This window comes from Rhipicephalus sanguineus, chromosome 1, assembly GCF_013339695.2.
Source record: "Rhipicephalus sanguineus isolate Rsan-2018 chromosome 1, BIME_Rsan_1.4, whole genome shotgun sequence".
Lineage (NCBI taxonomy): Eukaryota > Metazoa > Arthropoda > Arachnida > Ixodida > Ixodidae > Rhipicephalus > Rhipicephalus sanguineus.
Window position 1 is genome coordinate 276,819,361 of NC_051176.1, and position 25,348 is coordinate 276,844,708.

A 25,348-nucleotide genomic window follows, 5' to 3' on the forward strand; every position below is an offset into this window, starting at 1 on the left:
TTTGTTACGCTACCGAAATTCACGGCACTATAGTTGTACCTTGAAGCGAGGCGTATAATTAAATCATTAAGAAGGCGTTGCTTCTTCCTACAGGCTTCCTTAAAGACGCTAATATTGTTGAACCACTACTCAATACGCCACCTGACTGCTAGCATTCGCTCTGCATGTGCCCCCACATATCTTGTTAACACTTTATTAGAACCCATTAGTATTCGCAAGGCACATAGCCTGCATATTCTACAAAAGGACGTTCAATAATGTGACTATATTGTTTATAATAAACTTAAGAGCAGTTACATATTGTCCCAGGTCGTGTATTTTCGCTCTCACTTCTTAAACTTGCCATGTTTCCTTTGGTTTTCAAGTATATCACTGCAGTAGGAGCCGGCGCCTCGTAGTTAAGCTCCCCATTCACAAAATATTCTCATCGTCACTCTGTTTCAAAAAACCCTCCACAGCAGAGAAAAGGCCAATGCGCGTGCCGCTTCCGAGAAGTGCGAGCGCGTGCCACGGGGATTTCCGGCAAGTGTCGAAAATCCCTCAGCTCATTGAGGCGACATTTCGCTCGATCCGACGACTTGCCAGGCACGCACACAGGTCGCGCAGGCGGAACGAATTGCAGGGAAGGCCCCCAGCAAGCGCTGTGGCCCTGTTTGTTGCTAATATAGTAGCGGATGACAAGCTAGAGCTAAGGACTATTATTGGGTCTACATGTAAAGGTAGGAACAACGAATTCAAAGAGAACACTGTATTGACACCACTGTTTCATCCGACACCACAACTGAACACCACGTAGACGAGAGGTGGAGGCGAATGCAGAACTATCTGCAGCTATACATAAATAAAGTTTGGCGGAAAACTGGATCAGTGCTCCGTTAACGGTTTCTACATCCGCTTGGCCCTATCATCGGAACAGGCTTTCGCGGTTAACTGTCTACGGAAATGCAGCCGACAACTCGAGACGACAGCGCATGCTACTTTGTGATACAGGCCTCTGGCTGCCACGAGAAATGGTTGCCATGCAGTTCGCGATGAGGTCGATGCGGCGCTTTTGGCACGAAACGTGAGCTGCTGGCAACGTGGTCTGCGCGCGAAATTCAGCACTTGTCCGTTTCGTCCTCGCACAGGTCGAAATTAGAAGCCACGCGGGGATGGCGCCACGCCCCCTTCCTCGGCTTCGGAGGGCGGGAGATCCATTCCGCCGTGGCGACAGCTCTTTGACAGCCCGGCGTGCTTCTCACGCGGTGTACGGAAAGTGACTGCCCTCCCTGACAAGCCGGTGGTTTCCCCGAATGCCTTTTCACGCGTAGGCCGCTCGCAGGGCGTCCACAACCGCGAAACAGGTCGCTAATATGGTCGAGCTAATAGCATTCTCCGAACGCAGTGATCGGAGCATCTCTTATGCATCTGGGTCTTCGAAGAAGCCTGGCGGTCTGCCAGCACCTGGTGCTGCTCATTACGCGCATGGTGGGCCGCCGGCCGGTTACACGATGAAAACAACGCACAGCGGTCACTGACACGCTTTCTAGTCCGTCGAAGGACGCCCGACGGACTTCTCATGGAAGCCGTCGGTCTCCCAACGCCGCGGCGCCCGCGAGTCGTTTCCTCGCGTGCGCCTCGGTGTTCGAAGCCCCATGCACACACACACAGCACACAAACAATCGCTGACGACGGCACAATGGTACTCACAAATCGACGCTTGGCCTTGTCGGCTTCCTCGCTGGCGACCCGGGCGCGGTTGGCCACTGCGTCGAGCATGTTGCGTACGTCCTGCGGGCTCAGGTGGTCCGCGTGTCCGCTGGCGTCGTCGGGCAGGTTGCACGGGTTGACCCAGAGCGGGTGATCGCTGCTGTCTCCGGACCGCGGAACGGGCGCACTCATCGTGGAGTGGAACAGCACGGCGAGCACTGTGACCCAGGTCCGGGTATCTGCAGGCACGAAAGACACCGTTCGGTGGAGCAGCCAGCCGGGCCAGGGCCGCTCGGAGCCCCAGCATGGATCCTTCCCAACACGCGCTACTCTCGATTTCATGCTTCCATGACGCTTATCTCAAACAAATGGCGTGCATGTTTCCCGCAACTTGTTCATAAAAAGATAAGGGCACAATTTCCCTCACCTCCGCCCCGGATGTGGATATGACGTAGGGGCGAGCGGCCGTCATTGGACGGTCCCCCCAGGTGCGCCAGCCGATTGGCTCCTCGCCCGTGCAAGACCGCCCCGCACGTGGGCGGCGAACCTTCGAAAGAAGAGCGCGCTTTTCCCAGTAGCCCGTAGGTGTGTTCATTGAGCTGAGCTCGCGCGCGCAGGTTGTCGGCGACACCAGCGCCGCGCACGGACCGCCGCGGCCCCACAGCCGCAGAAGGCCGCGGGCCGCCGCGCGCGCAGGACGCGCAACAGGTGTGCGCGCGCGTGTGTGCACGGGACGTCCCGGTGCGGGAAGCCCCCCTACGTGAGTTGTTCGACGCGCATCGTCGTCGCTTGTGCGGGCTTCGCGTTGTGACTACGCGCCGCTGCTGGATTCCCGCCGTGTGAGTTCCGGGAAGTATTGCTTGTTAGTAGTTTCAATAAAGTTGCTTCGGCCGCTCTCGAGTATTGATTTTGTGACGTATCGCGCTGTTTCGCTCGTGTGATCGCATTCGAGTTTCAAACAGAACCGCTGCTTAGAAACTTAACGTCTTTTCTTTAAACTAACACATATCTTTTCTCGGGTTTCCCAGTAATGTACTTTGGTCGTCTGTTCTGGTGCAATAGTTCTGAGACTCACGTTTACTTGCGGCAGGGGCCAACTTAGTTTGCCGCATGACTAACCAACTCTGGATGCTGCGTGCAAGTGTGCTAGTAATAAATACTAACCAATCGATTCCGGAACCTTTTTCTAAGTCATGTGCTAGAAGATATATTTATGTATACTACGATAAAAACTGCTGCCTTACTTTCTCCTGGATCAATTATATGACGGTTGTTCTTTTTACACCGTAAAACTGTGCTTTCAGCGGTATTCAGTCAGCATTTGGCGCACAATGACACAAATGGTGCAGTCGCTTAAACGGCTGATGATAATCTGACACATTGAAGCGGCTCAATCTGCGACTGCAGCCTGCGTTAAGTGTGGCCTAATGCCTATAGTTTCACGACTGGGCGCTCTTGAGGTGCATCTACAAGTGATGCGAGATAGCCAAAGGTTCTTGCCGCGTTGCATGGCTTGAGTGCTGGCAGAGAAGTGTCGGAAGGCAGCGTTTAAGTCTTGTTCAGCCAAAAATCTACCTATACCTAGGGAATTATATGCTTTGACCTTCTTTTTTTTTTCTTTTTGCTGTTCCATCCTTCGTACAATTAGGAAACGCGAGAGAATACTGCGAATAAACCTGGCGCTTGACGTCAATATTTTTTTTGCTTTATTAATTTATCCACTTTCCACCACTAACACAATGGTGAAAGCAGGATGAACAAATTATATTAGCGGATAATTGATTTACTAGCTTAATGTTAAAGTATGAGACACGACTAAAGAGAAGTACTTGAATAAGTTAGAGTACAGACAAGGATAAAATAAGGTACAGGCTAACAAAATGCGACATTCTGTCGGACCACGTGAAAGAAAAACGCAGCTTCGTCGACGTCTGTACTGAACGCGGGAGACAAAGATCGGTTCCCTCTGTGTTTCATGGCTTTGCTGGGCGTGTGCGGCGGCGGGTCGAGGTCTCCGGCAGGGCAGCCCCGTCGGCGGCCTCCTCCGGCGGCGACAGGGGCCCTGGCCAGCAGTAGCGGCCCCCTCCGATGGGCCGGCCTGACAGCTTTAGCATCCACCCTGTAACACCTGGTCCCGCGGCCGATAAATAACGGCATTCCGCGGGGAGCGCCGGCGCTGACCGGGTGTCCCTGGGACGGTCGGCCGTTGACAAGCCGCCGCCGCCGCCGCTGGCGTATTTATTGGACCATGGGCTGGCGCGCGTTTCCCGTATGGCACCAGCGCAGCGGGGGCGAGCTCCCTCCGGCGTCTTCGTTTCGGCCGCCGCACGCGCATCCTCCATCGCGTCACTCTCGGCCAACGCAGTAGCGGACACGCGAAACCGAGGCTCGCTCCCGACGAACGGCGTTCGCATTGTCAGACATTATTTACACTGCGCTCTGCTGATTTGCATTGCTCTTGACCGCGAGCGCTCTTGATGCCAGGGTTGCATTCATGTGTATGCTCCACCTCAAAAATCCGATGCATGCGGCGAAAGCCATGAGTGCAGCGCCGACCCTTCGAGGTTCGTTCCGTGTGCCGCACTGACAGGGTGGAATGACCACGGAGGGATTATCGGAGCACAATAGGTGAGCCCTTTTTCCTCTGAAAAACGCGGGCTGCACTCATTTCTCATCATTCCATCCCGCAAACACAGCAGCGCGGTGGCATGCGAGCCGATGAGTCTATCAGGTTTGAAAAAACAATAGCTACAAGGGTTGTCCTCCATCATCGCCCAACCTGGCTGAGGCGATATGGTGGTTTTACTGCAGTGTTGACAATTGTTGTGGCGTAGTATAAGCAATTCAAACATACCCCCTCCCTCCTCCTTTTTCTGTCCCAGTACATTAGGTGGATTCCCCGTGACTGCAGCAAGGGCACAGCGGTCGGGAATTGAACCTGCGGCCTCATTTTCAACAGAACAGGACCATGTGTACATGGCGATTTTGTGCAACCATTGAAGAAGGCTTCTCATCTCTCTTACCGATTAGTACAGATGCTCCTAAATTCCATACTCTCTCGGCGTACCAGTGTACCTGATCTAGAAGCTAATGTCATTTTATTTTCTCGTAATATTTGTTAGTGCTCCGCCTGCTTGATCATCATGGCCGGCAGCATCCTCATAAACAATAACAAAATATATTTCCCTTCTAGGCTGCTGATCCCTCTATGAGTCATTTTTACGGCGCCCCTTATGAAGGTGCTGTTAAAATTTCGCTTCATTAAGCCAGGGGTTCACCAGGCAACTCGCTACAATGTACGACGGTAGTAAATAACGGAAGTCACTCCCTCACGGTGCAATTAAACTACAGCGTAAAAATATCTTCGTGCAAGATTCCTTTCAGTCAGAGACGCAAAGTGTGTTACGTTTAAATATCGAAAGCCCAACGTCATTGGCAGCTGTACGCTTTCCATTCGGTCTGGAGCACTTATTACGAAGTGTCGCTGCCAGTGGCAGAACTCGGTGCAAGGTTACGTGTTTTGTCAAGGAAGGTGAAGAAAGGTTCTGCGAACGGCACATGAACATCGCTCTGGAGAAGCGGTGACAGTCGAGTAGAAAGGACAACTGTTTACAACGATTCTACAGAAGCCGGCCGTTGGCCCCGATGGAAGCACTGGCCGGTTGGTCACAACCCCTATCACACGTGGCAGCAGGAACAAGCGTTCTCGTGTTGTGCGCACCTGCATCACGTGTGCAATTCTCAAGGCTGCTCGCGGTCGCGTAACCCCGCGCGCGCGGACGACGCAGTGAACCCGAAAAAGTCTCACCGGACCCCTTGGCCCGGCCGATCAAAACACCCCGTGGTCGTCGGCCAGACGCGCCGGAACGTGACACCACTAATTGGGCGCCTGCCTCCGGTCGCACCCACAGGGAACGCGGCGGCCGGCGAAGGTCGGTTCGAAAACTCGGACTGGCGGCTGTGTTTTCCCCACGCGCGCATTGCGTCACCTAGCGATGCTACAAAAGAAAGTCCGATCCGGGATGTACGCGGCCGGTTTATTTTTGGCCCTTTCTAATGGCCAGCCTCCTCCTTGTGCGTGCATGCTTTGTCTCGGGACGCCCATCTCTCGGACGTCTCTCCCTCTCTCTTCCCTCACAGCCTTTTTTTTTTTTACTTTATGACGCCTCTGCAACGCGCCACGGCTCACTGAGCGCGCTCACTAAGTCGCTCAGGTGCCTTGTAGGTCGGAACCGCTCGGCTGCGCGCCGCAAACAGGCAGAAGACGCACAATAGACGCCGCGGCAGAACGCGTCGAAGGGCGCTGGCAGGACACCACGGCCGAAGCCACCGTAATGAGGTCGTTGCTTTCGCCTTATCTGAGGAACTGGTATATTGGTATATTGGGTGAGGAGCTCACTCGGTGCGCAATGCATAACTTCGCGCCGAGTATGGAAATACGTTGACAGAAGACGGGGGGAGAGCGTAAGGGCTCTCGTGGCGATATTTTTCTGAGGGGCGAAGACGTTGCTAATGAGAATGCGCCCCCCTTTAAGGAAATGAAAGATGCGTACGGGGCTGAGCAGATTAAAGGACAAATAACCGAAGCATCAATGAGCCATGACAAAAAGACCGATGAGCGTGCAAGCAGGCACAAATTTAGGAGCTTGTTAATTGCTTAGCTTTTGTTCTTTCTATGTTTATTGCTTGTTCTCAAAGCTGTGTAGTAGGCTGTATTCATAACCGAATTCCTCGTCCGACCTGTGTGCGCCGGGAGGGGGGACCGCCTCTGTGCATAGATAAAATGTGCGCTGTTACTACAGAGGCGTACACTCACTCGATTCTCTTCCTTGCGTGGTGGCGAGGCCGGATTGTGTGGCAGCGGAGAAAAAACAAGACAAAGCAGAGCCGTACGCGATATAGCGCGGCCGGTAAGGAGCGGCTCGTTTAAGGCGCCGTGACGATCGAGAGAATGATTGGAGCCATAGATCTTTGGCGGCGCAGCAAGCGAGACGGGCCGTTACCGGAGGCTCGCCTGCTGCCGCTGTGGCGCGCAGTTTCGAAGCGCTGCTGCTGCAATTAGGCACAACGGGAGCAGCGCGGCACGGCCTTCGCGCCCGACGCCCCGACGTTGGTTGACCGAGCCGCTCGGCTGCAGCTCGTTGTCCGTGTTTCTCTCGCGTCAGCGCGGCTATCGGCACGAGATCTCTGGTGCATAAGACCACGCCTGCAGCCCGCGTCTCGCCAGAGCCCGGCGCTCGTCGCCAGGCAGGTGCATGCGTGGCGTGTCCTTGCTACTGCATCGCTCGCGTGGTGCGCTGCGTGTTTCCTCTGCCTGCACCCGAAGAAGTACCGCGATTATATGCGCTACTCGTCTTCAGTTTTGTTGCTATATTTATGTGGTAGGGCTACGTCGTGTGCATGGGAAGTACTCTATGACATCAGTAAGAAAGAAACCACAAGGAAAGAACGAACTGGCGAGCCGAGATTTATCCACTCGTACAGTGCGAATCTCCCCACGAAATTCCCCAACAAAGTATAAGCTAGTAAACGGCATAAATTGGAGATCAGGAAAAAAGAAATTTCGCAGCGTGCATACATCCGTAGTGCGCTGTTCGCAGTCATAGCAGCCTGGCGTCGCGCCGGTTACGAAACCAAATGGCAAAAAAAAAAAAGCAGTCATTTAGATACAGTTGCGATTCCTCTATGCCACGTGCAGGGGCGTAGCCAGGCCCCCCAGAAAATTTTCAATTTTGCTTGCATATATATACATGCACACACAGACACACACGCACGAACATACATAATGTATGGTTGACCCCCCCCCCCCCCCCCGAAAAAAATTTCTGGCTACGCCCCTGGCCACGTGCATAACTTTTCACTTCACAAACATACAAAAAGCTGATGTGGTTTAAACCCGTTTTGAAGATCGAGATTTCCAAGTGAACAGCAGGGACATCTAACGCTGTATGTAATTACAAGCCCATCCGTATTACGACGATTGCTGAGTACGTTCAGCATTCTTTATTAGAATGCTCGGCCAATATAAAGATCAAAAATAAATTTAATAGGAATCTAATGGAGTCAGTTTGTCCGTCACCATCACCAAGCAATTTTGGCCCAGAGCCTTGTCCTTCCATCGTCAAGCTTTAAACTTTCTCTCGGTATATTTTTGCTTGTTAACCGCTAAAATCACCGAGCTTCCTTTTTTACCTCCCTTAATATGTTAGCGCGTCCACCTTTATTGTAGCCTCATTTTTATCGCTCTTCTAGGATTCTACAATCCACGTTTCCCAATGCAGAGCCGCACCTATACGTGACTAAGACGCACGATGGCAAAAACACCGCTTTTCATTAAGGCAAACCCCGAATTCGCGAGTTTTTCCAGCGCATACATTCCTTGCCTCGAAAGAGCTTTACTTTCCAATCTCTTTCTCTCTCTCTCTTTCGAACCGTCCTCGCCTCGCGCTAAAAATATTCTGAACGAAATCGTTTGATCCGCACACTGCGCTGCCCCGAAGAGAAAAGAGTTTCTCAACAGCGACGGCGATAGAATAATGGCCAGTTGCTTGGGGGCAGCTACGACAGACGTGTGCAGCGCGCGTCAGATTTTACGCGCCAGACTGAGCTCTGGCTTGTTCCCTGCCCTTGTTCCGTGCAGTGTTTGTTGTGGGGGCTTGGACTTGGTATCGCGAAGAACGTGCTTCGTGATGATAATGCGTGCCCGCTTATTAATATTGCTAATGGGCGATGACTCCCACGTAAAGCTTCTTTCTTTATAACCAAAACAACATTCACCCGCCGATACCGCTGCCCCGCGCCCTCCACCATTTTATTATTATATTATCGTTACCTCATTCACGAAGCTCTCACGGGCCAGTATGGGAAATCGGGAGCGCATTACCTTTCTGCGAGTCTCTGTATAGAATCACTCTTGAAGCACTAATTTTTAGAGTATGACGACAACACTACTGGTGTGAACTCTATCTCTCTCTGATTTTTTTTTTTTTTTTTTTTTTTTGTTTATGCGCGTGTGCTATCTTCTGTGGTCCTACGTATAGTTTGCTGCTAGTCGGTCTCCAACTGCTGCAACCAAGCAGCCTCGTACAGCCAAAATAGCAATGATCACAAAAAGCCTACAATCACTTCGGAAGTGGTCGGCAGCACAACGCCATTGAGCTAGCTGACCGGTGGCCGCGCGTAAAGAGAGTAGCCAAGAGGAGCGCATGAATAGCCGCCGGTCGGGGGACGTCTGGGGAGGGGGGGGGGGGGGGGAGGTTGCTCACGCGCAGTGTTCGTGACGTTCTCCCCGCACACTCCTTCTCGCTATCTCAGCAGCGAGAGCAGGCACAGCGCGAAATGAACGTCGTGATTGAGAGCATTTAGCCGCCCCTAAACGCTTTTAATAAAGCCACTCTTGACGGTGCGCCGTAAGTGCATCGGTTAGGCGGCGCTGGCAGCTCTGCCCCCATGGATGCCTGTTCCGAGAGCTCCAACGTGTATGCCGCAGTCGGCGTTCGATGGAATCTAACCGCTGCGCAATGCATCCTCTTGTCATTATTCACGTGCGTATGTTTTTCGTAATGGTAGCACAGTGACGTCACTCCTTGAAGAGGCGCTCGTTGCTTTAGGACGCCAGAAAAAGGACAAGTGCGACGATGCGACCATATTTGCGGTTCTGGGGCTGTTGCATATCCATCAGTCACACGGATTTCACGCTACCAGTGGGACGGCAGGTTCGCAATTTCGCAGCCCGACGCAGCGCTCAAACTCGTGCGGCCGGAACCGCGTTTCCCACGGCGGCCACGGGCGGCCATCTTGGGGCGCTTATCGCGGCCGCGAATCGGAGCCGCGACCCACGCAGTCTAATTTGGCGCCTAATGCCGTCGGCGGAGCAACCAGTCGGCGCTCTCTTGCCGGGCCCTAATCGGCCCCTGCTGCGGCGGAGGTGTCTGCGGCGCGGCCAACCCTTTCGCGGCGACCGCGCAAAGTATAGGTTCCCTGCGAGAGGGCTTCCGCGCTCGCTCCCGCGGGCGCCCAGCGTCGGTCTCTGCCCGCGCGCGCGCGTGCTCGTTAGTGCATTCGTTATTTTACGGCCGCGGACGCTCGTGAGCGCGCGCACGCCGTGGGACGTCGTCACTGGCTAAGTGGCCCTGGCTGCACATCCATCCTTCCGCGTTCTATTCTACTCCTGCGTGCGGTCTCTTCAGCCATGGCACCTTGACTTCCATTCCCACATCTGCAGGAGCACAGATAATTCTGCGCCCATCTTGTGCCACAACCATCCCGCTGTTTGTTGCCGCCCGAAAAGGCTTTGAGCCAGATAACCATGCACCAATTATGAGATGTCAGAATTACGCCGGCACTGTGTTCTCGTAACAGGCTGTCGATCTTCGGGTCGAATTCACAAAGCTTTTTCTCATTGACAGAGCAGAATTGATATTAATATGTTCAAACATAGGCGTGTGTGGGCCATGGTCGCGCCTTTTGAGCCGAAGAAGGGGCGAGAGGGAGGGTGAGGTGCAGCCGAACATTCTGCAAGACTGCTGAAAACGCTACAAATAAAATGTGCGAATCGTACCACTATTGGTTACTCTTCGGGAAACTGTTTGACTGTGCCCCACTGCGTTGCATAGCTTAGAAAAGCGCTTGTCTGCATATCGCATACAAACTGCAGTAAAATGCGTATGTTGAAGCCCATGTTTCATTATGAATAAATCATGCAGTTTATGCAAGTGAGCTTTCTTATTTTGTTGGTGACGGCGCCAAAAGTCTCTGCGCACACGCATGTGCTTAACATCGCGATCGGCTGGCTCTTTCCCTAAACCACTCCGGGTTCATAGGAGAGAGAGCGGTTTCTTTCTCGCCTTCACGACACTTCCTGCAGGCGCTGTCACCTCCTCGCCATTTTGTTCTTCAGAAAGCACGTGAACAGTAATGGCACTCAGCGTTGAGCCCATCAGGATATCTCGTTTTTCGGCTACACGCTGTTGTCTCCGCTTGCGCAGTCGGAATCGCCCTAAACAAAGTGAGATCAGTTGATCGCGCACGATAGTCGAGCGAGACAAAACAGGGCGCGCGGCTGCACGGCGAAGCGTTCTATATATTCACAACTGATATCCCTCACATATGGACGAATCGAGAGCTTCTACCAAAATGACGTCACGTGAATCACCGTGCTGGCGTACCCAAAGTGCACGGCAAAAATGGGAAACGCCAGGAGAGAATATCGCGCTCGCTCTTTCCATTTTCAAAGGTTGATTAGGGACCCTTTAAAATAGTTAGTAATGTGCTTCAGGTTCGGTTCAAGGTTGCGAACGCGTCATTTTGCTGAGTTCTCGGTGATTAGAAAATCCGAGACTAATCGAAATGGCTCATCCATCCATACCATGAAAGCAAGCTTCACGAAATACAGGGAAACAAAACAAACACAGCAGAATTATTCAAACCGCGGCGTGACATACGCCAGGCCACAGGCTCTCAGGTGTTAAAGAAAGACGAGACACCCATAATAATTTTCATGGGCCTTTCAAGTACAGGGAGTCTGAATTCAGCGAGAGTTGGGTTTTCAATTCTTGTTTACACTTTCTCTGTGGGATGTAGCGGTGGATGTATCGGGGTGCGCGTCAAACCACTCTGAATCACTGCTACCAGCCACATCCCATATTTCAGCCGAATACACTGAGCCATATAGAAACTATACCGACCGACCGACTCAGTGATGCATCCCTTGAATCCATTCCGCAACCTGCGAGCTCCACTTTCCGATCACCTGTGACTCACGTGATTCAGCGATGTGTGAGTTGAGCTAAATTTGCCGATTATATATATGCTCAGTAGTCCCCCGTCCACCCTTAAAAAAAAAGTTAATTAGTTTGGAGATTTTTTTTCACCGTTCTATACTGATCTGGACTTTCATTCTCGTGGTCCTGTAGCGCGTACTTTTACGAGATTATTTAAAGAGGTACTGACACAAAATTTCGCGGCCGAGATAGCCTGCGGGATCGATTCCCGTTAACATGCGTATATCACCTGCAAAATAGCAGCGAATACAGCTGGGAAGGTATTTTAAATGAATTTTGAAGTTTGCGTGAGCGATCGACACCCTCGCGCTACTGACACCCTCAAAGGTGACCCTCGGTAACCCCTCTACTTCCCTCATGCGACCACGCTGCAACAAGTTATGATGACGTCATAGCCGCCTTTTTTTTTTTTTTTTTTTTTTTTTTGCCGCGTTCGCTCTGGCAGCCTACTTTCGCGGCGGCTGCTCGCGAACCCGGAGTTGCACCCGGAGGCTTGTCGTTTTTGAAACCGAAACTGACACTGGTCGATAATGAGGAGCCTGCAATTAACATTGCACATTCCGGAAAAAAAAAACACGAGTCCAAAATTTTTGTGTCAGTACCCCTTTAGGTAGTATTTTTTTCGCTGGCTCCGTCACAAGCAAGATGTCTTCACTGAATTCGACAGCTGACAAAATGAACAGCGTGGAGGCTTTTTTATAGAAGACATATTTGATTGCTTTGTCAGATGACATATTTAACTTGTTATTATTATTTATTATCGAGAATATAAACACATTTGATGCAAGATCCTTCACAACCGACACGCTCCTCCGAATTACCTGCGTCAAAGGGAGTGAAATACAACATAAGCGTTGTTGCAAGTTACTTCGGCTGTGAAAGAGAGTGAGTTCGCTGAAGCAACGTACATTTCCACACTCATATATTTGTTAAACGGAGGGAACTAAGTTATTTCGACTAATTATGTCGATGGAGGTGTAATACTAGAGACCCGTGTACTGTGCGATGTCTGTGCACGTTAAGGAATCCCGAGTGAGTAGCCGAAATTACTCGGAGCCCTCCACTAAGGCGTGCCTCGTAATCATATCGTGGCTCTAGCACGTAAAACCCCCAAAACGATTTTAATATTCAATTAATTATATTGCATATAAGGCCCACTATGGCAGCTTAACAGGCTATGGTGTCGTGCTGCTAAGCTCGAGGTCGCTGGTTTGATTCCCGGCCACGGCAACTGCATTTTGATGAGGACGAAATGCAAAACTTTAGTTATTGGTACATGTAAGAGAACCCCAGGTCCTGAAAGTTAATCCGGGGTTTGCCACTACGGCGCCTCGTAATCATATTGTAGTTTTCGCATGTAAAACTGCCCAGTTTAATATTGCATAATAAAGAAAATGATAACGTTTAGCCAAGTTATGAATGAAAGAAAAAAATACTCAGACGTTCAAATATTTCACGAATATAAGCGGAAATTTCCCAATGAAGAAGTTAAATAGCAAGTAAGCACGATTAAACACACACACACACACACACACACACACACACACACACACACACACACACACACACACACACACACACACACACACACACACACACACACACACACACACACACACACACACACACACACACACACACACACACACACACACACACACACACACACACACACACACACACACACACACACACAGCAGCAGCAGTTTTTGGCGCATTTAATTCCGACACCAGGATATGTCTCCACTAACAATATTTTTGCTAAACTCAAGTAAATGCAAAATGAAACTTGCAGTGAAATTTTTTAATTTCCCATCAGTGACATTTAGTCGAACTATAGGCTATATGCGCTTTTGTTGCGGAGTTACAGAGTGGCGAACTTGCCGTTTCGACTCTCTTCTGTTTTCCTTAAAGCTTTTTTACATCCTAAACCAAAATTGCGAAATTGTGAGGCCATCGGTTACTACGTATTTCGATGTTTAATTTAGCATGCCTTGTCTTGTTCCGATGTTTTATTTCGTCACGAGCCGCCAAAATTCAAGCCATTACTCACGTGCTGACTTACTACAACGCTTTAATGACTCTGTGTGTTCTTAGTTAGCCAGTATTTCTGTAATTTCTTATGCATTCAAGCTTGCTCTACGATATTATAATTATACAGAGTCTGAAAATGCATACACATATACATAAAGAGCCCACTGAGCCAAACAGCGCGACAGACAGCTGACATGCGAAGAGTTAGAAGAGCACGTATTATTATTATTATTATTATTATTATTATTATTATTATTATTATTATTATTATTATTATTATTATTATTATTATTATTATTATTATTATTATTAATATATGTCTCTTCAGAAGATGTTGGCTCTTTTATATGCTGCCGGCTACTCGCCTGCATAGCGTACACTATATAGTTCTCGCCCAACTGTCAGTACTGCTGCATTGTAATTAGATGTTGCGAATAACGGTGACTTTATGCACATACAAACTGTAAGTAATCTACCATTGGTAGATTGCGCTAATAAATTGCAAATTAATAAGCGAGTATCGTGACGAGAGTGTTCTTGTTACCCCAGGAAGGGGGTAAAAACGAAAACCGGGACATAACGCAATTTCAAGTTGCTACGGCATCCCGTACATTTTGGCCCAACACGTACATTTGGCAGCATGTGACCCACGATTATTATATGCTATATTATATGCTATAACAAACGACTGTCATATGCTATAATAGTGCTGTTTTTTTTAACGGAATTATGTGCCAGTTGCATTTGGGAATGAACCAAGAAAGGACCTTAAATCTGGTCCACTTGCGTGCACTTTAAGATCACGGATACGACCCACAGAGACGGGTCAGAATAAAGCGAAATTTATAACACGTCAGTAAGATGTAATGGGCCCGGCGGCACCCGCTCTGGCGCGAAATTTAAACATGTCTGTTTTCCGCCTCCATTTCATCGGCCGACATATACGCTCAAGTCTCGGGATCTATCTTTCGCTGAATAATCAAACAGTCTGATCTGTTCTTTGCTTGCTTGCTTCGTTTCATGCCCCAATAAACTAGAAAGTGTAGTTAGACAACAAATATTCAGCAACAACCTCAACAGGCGTCCCAGTATTCATTACGGACTGCCCGATAGCCGCATGCTTCAGGTAAATTTACCGACCCGTAGTTTTTTCATGTTCCTACTAACGTACTTTCTTTTTATCATGATTGTTTTACCTATATCCTTTGTTATATTGCATTCTTGTTCTTTATTTTAATTTTTCTATTCCTTTTTTCCTCTTTTTTTATTTCCGTATTCCTGTACTATCCTTAGATATAAGCAGGTGTGTTCCTTCCTGTAAGCATTTGCCAGCGTGCTCCTTGCGTTCTTTTTCTATCTTTCAACAGCATATATGTTTTCAAATAATAACAACGAGAATACTAACATTTAATAGTCCTATGAATCACGGCGTGCTGATTTGTCAACACGAATCCTTTCTTCAAGTTCTGTCCAGCAATGCAAAAATAAGAAAAAAAAAAGAACCCATGAAAACTGACCTATGGTTATCCGTTACGTCGACTTTCATAATGTGACTCTGAGAGTTCACTTTAGTGTGTAGACTGTTGCTACACATGCCTACATTACGTAATAAAGCGGGAAATTTCATAGCTCACAAGCGCATAGGGGCAAATAGCGTGTTTTTTTTTGTACTTAACACGGAACCTTATTAACTGTATAAAATTTTTAAAGGCTATGTATGAAAAGGGTTGTTAAGACTATACAAATCAGATACACGAATGACAGGGAATGAAGTTAACCCAGGAGAAAGAGCTATGAAAACTGGATTGTTAAGAAGCAGGATGGCCAGAATAAAGATACAGCAACTATATCAGTGGTGCTGCATCTTTCTTCTAACACTTTCCTCGAACAAAAATGTTATGAAGAGAAAAAACAATTCATAAAATCTCTCTCCGGTAGTTTCTTTTTTAACTCGTGTTCTATTGTTAAGCTTCTATGGCGGCAGGAAGCACCTGTGTCATTATATTCTAACACGCACTGCAATGCTGAATCCAACAGCGCATACATTGCACGTCATACAGTCGGTCCGCATAGAGCTCTGAAGAATGCCCATATTTTTTTTTTTTTGTAACTGTTGGATTGCTCGTTTGTATAGTTGTCGCACATGTATTCGCTGTGCGTAAATTTAAGCAACAGAGTCATGGTAAAGGCCTATTGTCGTTTTCCAAGATGGACAAGCACCGTTGGTAAACTTGTTCGTTCCCAACGCCCCCCCCCCCCTCCCCCGGCACACGTGATAACGGAGAATGAACATTTCATGCTTTCTAGACACCTGCGTCAGAAATTTTCGCGTCGCTCAAGCTTATGAGTTTTGATAGATTCCATCGTTCTTAAACAGGCCTGCACTCTAGACATGCGTCATTGATACCATTGCGGTCATCACTTACAGGCCGCTTAGATCGCACAACGAAGCATCCGATTTGAGAAATGAAGCTTTCGCGTAAGCATGGCCTCGACTAAAGTACTGAACGGGCAGGATAGCTGGGCCAAGAGGAGACAGTATATGCGAGAAAAAATGAGATAATTTTCTAAAATGAAACACATTTGTCACGTACCAGGAAGCCTTCTTTTGAGATGTTGAACACATCTTGGCGATGAATACAAGTCGTCCACCAGTGACATCTATACAGCACTTATATCCACAGATCGTCAACACCCACCAGTGAAACGGCAGCCGATCGACTGCGAAGCGACTGTTCATTAAACCTCGTCGATAGCGCCCTCAGATGGGCAATACCTTGGATTTGATGACGAACTTTTACGACGCGCGTTCGTTGCTGCATCAGTGACGCTAAAATGACGTCGAACTACTAAAACCGGCTTTCATCGGCATGCGCTCGCAACACAGCGTACACACGCCAAGCGCGAACACACCGGAGAAGGGCGAGAAAAGTGAAAGGAGTCTTCCTGGACTGAATCGGCAATGAGTGGCGGCGACATCCCAGCACGAGGTATACCACTGAGAGAAGCCGGCGCAGAGCACGTGCTTACCATGATGGAGCCTCATCGTCCGCACACCATCGTAGAGTCCGGTGCATGCAGCGGCGTCGACGGCGGCGGTGCCGTGGCAGGTGGCGCGCTCGCGAGTAGCCCGAGCGAGTGCCGCCCTCTCAGAGTCGCTTACTCATCGCCGGTCCTTTCGTCCAGCCCTCACTCGCACCCTCACCCCCGATCGCGCAGCGCCGCTACGAGATCGCTCGGACGGCATGTACGGGCGCGAAGGAAGGACGCGCGCATGAGCGGCCGGTCCCTGTCGCCGCCACGAAGCCCCGGGGCGATCGGCAGCACCAAGCAGTCTAGAAAAGCTGCCGGGCGAGCCAGCCTCCTTCCCGGCCGCCAATCTGGCCGCCCGAGCCCGAGGCAGTCTGAGATCCCGCTCACGTAAGCGCTCGGCACCCCACCCCTTTGACGGCGCCGCACATCATTAGCCGGATTCCGCGGTGGCCCACTTGGCCGCGCTCTGGGCTAGGGCCACGAACCGGGAGCCGGGTTTCCGGCCAAGGTCGCGCTGGCCCGGTCCAGGACAGCGACCCTGTCCGTCCCTGAACGGAGGAGGGGCAACGGCCGATACGCGGATGCTCCGAGCTCGCCCTCAGGCGCGCCGGAAGGTTCGCCCAGGGGACGGTCGAACGGTGTTTGCACATGCAAACAGAGGTCGGCATCGCCTCCAGGGAATACAGGCACCGCTTCTAACGCATGTGAGATTAATTTGGTGTCGGGAAAAGCTGCACCTGTCTTCAGCTGATTTTCAGTGATCGAACATCATAAATCCCAGTTTCTATATTACATTGCGGCCAGAAGGGTTACGCGATCAAGTGGGGCATGCTTTAGCACTTTTCTTTTAACGCGTGTATCCACGTGTCCCGCCATTGGTTGTGCATGCATTCATTAAGCGAATTATCAGCCATGCAGGTAGATGGGAGGGTTTCTTGAGCGTCAAATACGCACACGTGGTCCACCCTTTCTTCCAGCCTTCGTAAGATGCCCGGATGAAGGCCCTTTGCGCAGAATTGCACGAAGGTAGATGAAATACATACATCAGAACAACTTCGAGACATAAAACTCGGAAAGCTCTGAAAGACTGAGTCTGCCCTTCATTACAGTGCATTCGTAAATTTTGGCGTTCTCTTGGCTATACTGGAATATAAAACGCGCTCTTAAACCGGCCCCTCTAAGCCGAAGACTGCCCCAACGTTCGCGTAGTCAAGTGCTCACAGCGATAGACACAAATAGTGTAGAACCTTTCGTGTGTCTAAGGCGATCGTATATGTGCTATACGGTGCAAGTTCTTGAAGCCGCTTCACGTTGTACAGCCCATGCATATATGCTCATATACGGGCACGTCGCAGTTGTGAGGCACAGTGTTCAGATAACAACACCACTTACGCGGGCGGGCAGCTTCTCTTCTTGTTTAGAGCCAATGCAGCGCCAGACGGCCGGTAGCCTCGGCCGCGTTTCTTCGGGTCGGAAGCGTCTGTTGCGAACGGAAGCCGACGTTCTGGCGGCCCCGAAAGGGTGGCGGCCAAAGCACCGTGTGGCCCAAGTCACGCGATGGCACGTGGCCCCGCGCGCCGTTCTGGACAAACGAACACGCCCCGCATCTGGTGATCTCCTTCTCCCACGGGTGCGAGCTGGTTACGCGCGCCACGCGCCTCCCCGTGTGCACCGATTATGAGCCGCGATTAACCGTAGTGCCTCTGACGCCCACGGCCTCCTCCCGAGGCCTAAGCACCCATGCCCGTGAAAGGTACCAACCGAAACACTCTTCAGCGTTCACTACAACCAGCCTTCTTGCGTGCCCATTCAACGGCCCGCTCAAACGATGCGCGTTTGGCGGGAGCACGCCAGAGGCTTGGCAAACGAATCGGTAAGACAACGCGATACGGGCCAAACTGTCCGACAGGAGGAGAAACGTGGAGAAACTGGTCTGACGCAAGCCCTAAATGAGCAGTGGCGGAGGCCTGCTTTCCCTTCTCCGTTCGCACTTCATTCGCACTATAGGCTGTAGTGCTTCATAATGTGCGAACGCAGATCAGCTGTTCTTTGTTGTTGTTTTTTTTTGTTTTTTTTTTGTGTACACTCGAGGTCGTTCACGCAGCGGCATGCTCGGACGAATATTTATCCCTCACGAAGAGTGCGTCTCGAGGTTTGACATCAGCCCTGTAAATTATGACGGCTGGTTTCGTGAAGTGAACTTTTGATGGCAAAGGTGCTTTTACAGTGACGCCCTAACCTCCTATAAGGTTGGCAGTGCACGAGGTGACTCCACAGGAGATCTGCATTTACTAAGTGTATTGCAAGATCGTTACGCTTCACTTACTGCTGTTGATGATGGTTTGCGCACCTTCGTTCACACCACTAAAGCTGCTTCAGGTTTCTCAATCATACTGCTAACATGCATTTCAAGGTGTGTCCTTAAAATGCTGCGAACGCACGACCATCGCGGAAGTAGCACGAATGTGCACGGTACATGTTCGTGTGCGCGCGTGCGTCGGTTTCATCGATCACTGCCGCTGTTTCGCCATCGTCCCTGGCTGTCTCCTTCATTAAGCATGCTGCGCGCTGGAGACAGAGGGAGGAGCTGCAGGAGCCACTCAGAAGGCACATCGCTAAAAATGAAGTGTTGCATTACCTCGGTGCACCTGGCACTCCTGCGTGCAACACGACGGCCGCCAGCACGCGTCGTGCTTCGCGAGCGGTTCCTTGACTGCGACTCGTGAAACAATCTTGCAACTCCGATCGCCGATTGGGCAACAAACCCTTTCCGTTTCTCCGTCTGCGAGGTTTTTCTCTCTCGACGCTCTACCGAGGAAAACCATTGATCGACTCGAGAAAAACAAGAAATCGGCCACACAGACCGCGGAGGGAGACGCCATGCATCATACACCCGATAAAGAGGCCAAAGTATCATTCTGGGCTCTTCAGACCTGTTTACACGTGGCCCACGCACACGGTGTCATATGACAGCCATGAGACCGGCGTACGCCGTTACTCTCATCGTTTTCGCAATGCGTCCGCCGAAGACGATCTGGACATTTGAAAAACACGGTGAATGTAGTGCTTCTCCGCCTCCCCTTGCGCGCGTGTGGGCAGGTGTGGGTTAGTAACCCAACTGTGAAAGCAGTCAGCCATAGGCGTTATTTGCCCAAGGCGGTGGCGGGCCGTGCCTGTCGGCGTGCTTCGGTGCCTCCGAAGCATAACAAGGCGGTAGGGGCCTCGAAAACATCGTGACTATCCACGACTCGACCCTGTGTAGTATAAAAGCCAGAAGAAAACGTATCCGCTGGAGAAACAGCTCACCCGCAAAGATGGACATGTATACCGAGACATGACGGGAGTGAACGCCTCCTCTGAGGAGGCCTAGGGAAACACGAAAAGGCAAACAAACACATTCAACTGCACAGCAGTGGGGTTACACACTCGAAGCATCCGAGTGGTCGCGTTGTCTGCAGGGAGCTCTCGCGGGATCGGGTCTCCCTCCACGGCTACGCGCGGCGGCGGCTCGCACCGGGATAAACGTTTCTCATTCAAGATTGCGCGTAATTACCGGCCGGCTCGCGGACTCTTTGTTCCCTCTTCTGCCGACGGTGTGACGTCATGGGGAGAGTCTGGCGACGCCGCGAGGAGGGGCGGCCCGGTCCGGTGGCCACCGGCGCCGCATTATTTCGCGGTCACAAAAAGAAAACAGCAAATGTAGTTAAGCAGTGCTGGCGTTCGGGAGAAACTCGGGTTGTTGACAAACGATGCTGCTAGAAGAGACTGAGAGCGCAGAACGCAGTGCCCGAGATGAATGCTCCTTGATATATAGAGTTCGGTGAAGCAGCTACGCGTTCTTTTTTTTTTAGTCGCCGTCTCGCAGGTGAGCGCCCGCGGACGAATCGAATACCTGTTTAAGCAAAACACTGCATACTATTACTTTCATTAATCTAAAACAGCAGAATCACGCAAATAAATCCTGGCCTTTACATTAAACGGGTCAAGGCCACGCACCTATGCAGTACCGCTTCATATCATTGTACAGTTCATAAACATTTCGCCAAGACTTACTGACGTGATACTGAATGTCTTCTTATAATGTTTTAGTTTAATAGGGTGCACTGCCTCATGCTCTAGTAGTGGTAAATTAGTAAACTACTAAACGTTTAAACAGACGATCTACGCTGCACGAATTTGCGCACGAAGTGCAGTTCCGTCCCACAGATGATAGAATGTGCCCATTAACAGCGCAGCATTTCTGTCGACGTGTGGGAGAGAGAAAGGACGTGAAGGAAGGCAAGGAGGTCACCAAGAACTGCAGCTCTGGTTGGTTACACTGAGCGGGTGGATGTGGTTACGAGGATAAAAACAGAACATTGCACTGACATGTGCAGCACATATTATAACGAGGTAAATACAGATTGATCCCAACTTGAGAGCTTCATGAGAAACACTTCAGTTAAAGCGACCTAAATTTCGCTCGCGATAGACTTCCGATCGTCTAAAGAAATCTGTGGGTCGCACAGTGATTTATCCGTGGTGGTCTCGTCCTTACAATACAGAAGTATTAAAAATGTGAAAATGTGACGGGAAAAGTTGTGCAGATTCCTAGCACTGTAGGTGCGAAACGGCGTACACAAAAAGCTTTGATGAGACAGCGAGGCAAAATGGCACATTACAGCGATAGACACTTGCACTGTATACACGTCAGTGACTGACGTGTCCCTCGTCTATCTATCTATCTATCTATCTATCTATCTATCTATCTATCTATCTATCTATCTATCTATCTATCTATCTATCTATCTATCTATCTATCTATCTATACACACACACACACACACACACACATATATATATATATATATATATATATATATATATATATATATATATATATATATATATATATGAACAGATAGCTGAGGGGACGCATCTTTAGTCCAGGACGCCTTGAGCTCGGCCCGCGTCCTGGGCCCTGGTAATCAGCCTTAGCTGATCGGTCGAGGTTTGAGCTGGCCATGGCTCTCTCCAAAAGCTCATGGTGGGATAAGGGCTAAGTGGTTTTAATTGGGATATTCTGCAGCCTCTTACCATATGAAGCGCGTCGAAGTATGCACGAAGAGAGAGGCGCAGTGAATTTCGACTACGAACGCCTGAACTTCACCGTCAGATGGAAGAGGCACGCGCTGATACGACCCGGTGAGCATATGCCTGACCCCAGCAGGATTCGAGAGACGATGACGAAGGCGAGCATCGTGACGACAAAGGACATACATTTGCATGTTATATGTATATACAAGTCTCAGTGTCTTGAGTCATTCTTTGTAAGGCTTCATTATTCACCTATTTATAGGCACACGCCTTTGGCGTAATGGTTATAGGGCAAGGGGCGTCTGGGAGCATCAGGCACGTAATTTCTTTCTTTTCTTTAGCGACAACTCCCACTTGGCACAACTCTGCACAAGTATCGCGCGCTCACAGCCAAGTCGATAACGCGGACCCCACCCTTTGCAGACATGTGTGCACAACTCGCCTCGGCGCTCGTTCGGCTACACCAGCCGACTTGACCCGATCAACATTATCGGGTTCATGTAACCTTTGGTAAAGGCACTGAGCGTGCCAAAACAGACGCCTGCTTAAATATTACGTAACTGCACTATGCACTAAAATTTTTATTAGAGCGTTTCAGTATAGGATACGAAAGTGGGGTGCGAGAACCGAAATTATGCAATTGGGTCCTGCTGGCAACCAAGCGGCTCGCGTTCGCGAGCGGTACCCGAGCCTTTCATTTTCCCTGATCCAAAGATTCTGACCACGGCGGGCTCCGAGATCCTCTCGGTTCTCAGGCCATGGGCTCGGAACTTGGGAGCACACCAGGAAGCTGCCCACACAGGTGGTAGCTTCTTGCGCCACTGCGGCCAGCACTGACCCAATAAGCACGGGCGCGTGCGCCCACCTGCACAGCGCCGGCTCGGATATCGCGCAGCGCCGAAGAAAACTGGTTTCCCCGTTTGAGCCGGCCAGCAGCTACTGTCGCGGCGCAGAGTCGGCGCGCGGAGGCGCTGATGGAATAATGGACGCGTTTCCCGCCCACGACATTGCGCCGGGCTCTCTTGGCGTGGTCCTCATTACAGGCCCTTTCTATACCCATTCATCATCAAGACGGCGATATAGCTGCGGCTCTTTCGCGTGCGACCCGCCTGTCGCGCCGACCCTGTCGTTTCCCACTGCCCGCCCCGCTGATTTCTCGTGGCAGGAACGCGACAGTCTTTTCTGGCCCCTCGCCTTCCTCCTTCGTCGCACCCCCTTCCGCTCGCCTTCTTCAGGGGCGAGGCCCCCCAGCTATGCACAGACAGCGAAGATAGAAACACTAAATCAGATTTAGGCTGACAAACTACTCTTTCATAACAGTTTTAACGCGATAGCGTTAAGAGCTCGTTTCGCAGAAATTACTGTGTCGGAGTCGGCGTCGTATAGGTTAGGAGCGAAAGATCGCGATGGATGCAAATTATAAAATCATGGATCCGAGCCAGAATCGAACCCAGGCCTTCTGTATGGCAGTCAGTCGTTTTACCACAGAGCCACATCAGTGCTTGAAACAGTTGCAAAAAAAAAAAAAAAAACTATTGGGTGTGCGAGGAGTCGCGTTAACACACGCAATATTGCTGGCAGAATCGTAGAACCGCACCACGCGTCCCACCATATGAAGTTGCGTAACGAGTGATTGGCTTAAAGGCCGACTCGTTACAAAGCGTTCAGACATAATTAATCATCATCATCAGCAACAGCATCAACAAAGTGTGCAGCAGGCGTAGGGTGAGCGTACTGCCATACGAACGCGTAGTAGGTACTTGGCGGATTCACAAAAGATTGAATTATGGCGTAGTGGGCACTTCGCAACTACATAATTGCAGTAGGCATTCTATAGGATAGTTTCACACGAACAATGTCACGCGCACAGATGCCCCTTTCTCGGTTGAGGTGCCCACCTAGAAGCGAAGCCTGGCTAGCGAATGAGAAGGCATGCGAACGGGGCCCGATTACACTATCGCGTTCCACTTTTGCACACGAAGCTGAAGCGTCCTGAAGCTGAAGTTCTTTAATTTCGAGGTAATGGGTTAAGGGAATAAAAGCCAAACATGTGTTTTTTTTTTTTTACTTCGCGCTGAAACCCCCGCATTCGTCGCGTGCTGCTCATAAAAAAGTGCACTCCAAAAGTAATTCAATCAGTGAAACATCAACAGGTCGCTTGTGTCTTGTCGTTAGAGTGCAATACGCTATTTGTCAACGGAAAGGACAAAGGCGTTCTCCATTCGGCGGCCAATCCAAGCGCGACAGATTTGCGCTCACGGCATGGGCGCAACAACCAGACAACATTCCTCTTCAACCACTGCCATGGGCTTTGGCGTCCAGCTGCGACAAGTTGTATTTGTGCCGGTGACATTACAGGTATCGGCGACCTTGAAAAATAACTTTTCCTCGACATCGCCCCCCCCCCCCCTTTTTTTTCGTACAGAGCAGCTATATGCCCGTCTCCCCGAGTCGCCCTCATTATTCTTTAACGTTTATGTCTTTCTTCCGCGTCGTCCCCCACACTGCAAGCGCAGACAGGTGTGGGGTTCCCAGCAGAGGGTGCGGCGTTCTAGAAGAGCGTGCGCCGCTTGTGGCGCATTAATCGTGCATGCGCCGCGGCGCGCACGATGCATCAGTGGACGGGACCGTGCCCTTTCCGCCGTGTGCAGCGCCGCGGGCTGCTTGCGCAAATACCTGGCTTTGTTTTGGTCTGGCCGTGCAGTACGGCGGCCTTGAGACGCCCGTGGAAATGAGCGGCCGCCGAGAGTCGCAGCCGGGCGACCTGTCATCCACCGCGAGATGCGTGCATGCAGGGGCGTTCGCCGAGGATCCGCGCCTGTGAGTCGCACGGCTCCGTCTACAAACATCGCGCATGGATGCAAAGTTGCTATACACGGGACCTGAACGTCGCGCGAGGATTCCGATCTGTTTCGTCACTCTCTCGGACATAAACCGATGTCGCTGTTTTCGGCCTCTGTCTTAAAGCAGAGAGCAAAACGCAATCATGTTTCACTTATAATGTATTCTTTCAAAACGCTTTCATTCAGTTGGCAGCAAGAGCTTGTATCGCTGGTGGAGGCAATAGAAGCCATCCCCCCTTGCTTTTTTTTCTTAGTGTTAAAGGGACACTAAAGAGAAACAATGAATTGGTTTAGATTGATAAAGTGTGCTCGAAGAACTCTTGTGTACTTTATTTCACCACCATAGGTTTATTATTAGAGGAGAAAACCAAGTTCAAAGTTTCATTTTTAAATCTCGCGCCGAACTTTGTAATTCGTGACGTAAAAGGTTTCAAAGAGCATTTAACGTATTTTGGCGCCACTGGCTCGACGAAATTTCCACAAACTCGTCATGTCAAGTCTCTGGCCCCCTCAGAGGACAATGTACTTCGATTTAACCGATTAGGAACTACGTAAGCCCAAGCAGGCGCCGTCAAAAATACGTGACGTCATGGCAAATGGTGCGGGAATTCGAAGGCGGCGTCGCCACCTGTATTTTCTATTTGCGCGTTTTCTCGCTTATTAAGCGTCTTCTCGCAGCAAGCGTGGTGTTTTTGGTATCGTGGAAGGCTACTTTACTAATGCGAGAAAAATCGTTTTGCTCTTTAGTGTCCCTTTAATACATCTGCGCCGTTAAGTCGTTGCGATTGCGACGTCAAGGACTTAGAAAATATTTTCCCACGAATGCTGCAATTGCGCTGCACGAGATGCGGCGCAATTGCAGACCTCGCACACATCCTGTGGGTCTGTAAG

General features: G+C 50.3%; 1 protein-coding gene across 3 annotated transcripts in view; it reads right to left on the reverse strand.

Moving 5' to 3' along the window:
* The window catches only part of LOC119379024 (uncharacterized), a 149,339-nt gene that overhangs the window by 18,818 nt on the left and 105,173 nt on the right, over positions 1-25,348 (reverse strand). The window contains exons 1-2 of one of the 3 annotated variants that reach the window (XM_049411851.1): positions 16,536-16,598; positions 1,690-1,928 (exon numbers count right to left, since the gene is read on the reverse strand). In XM_049411851.1, the coding sequence (XP_049267808.1) occupies positions 1,690-1,928; positions 16,536-16,551 (255 nt within the window). In that variant the 5' untranslated portion in view covers positions 16,552-16,598. Of the gene's footprint in view, positions 1-1,689; positions 2,094-16,535; positions 16,599-25,348 lie in introns of those variants that run through there. The other 2 variants (XM_037648160.2, XM_049411850.1) reach the window with 2 other exon arrangements.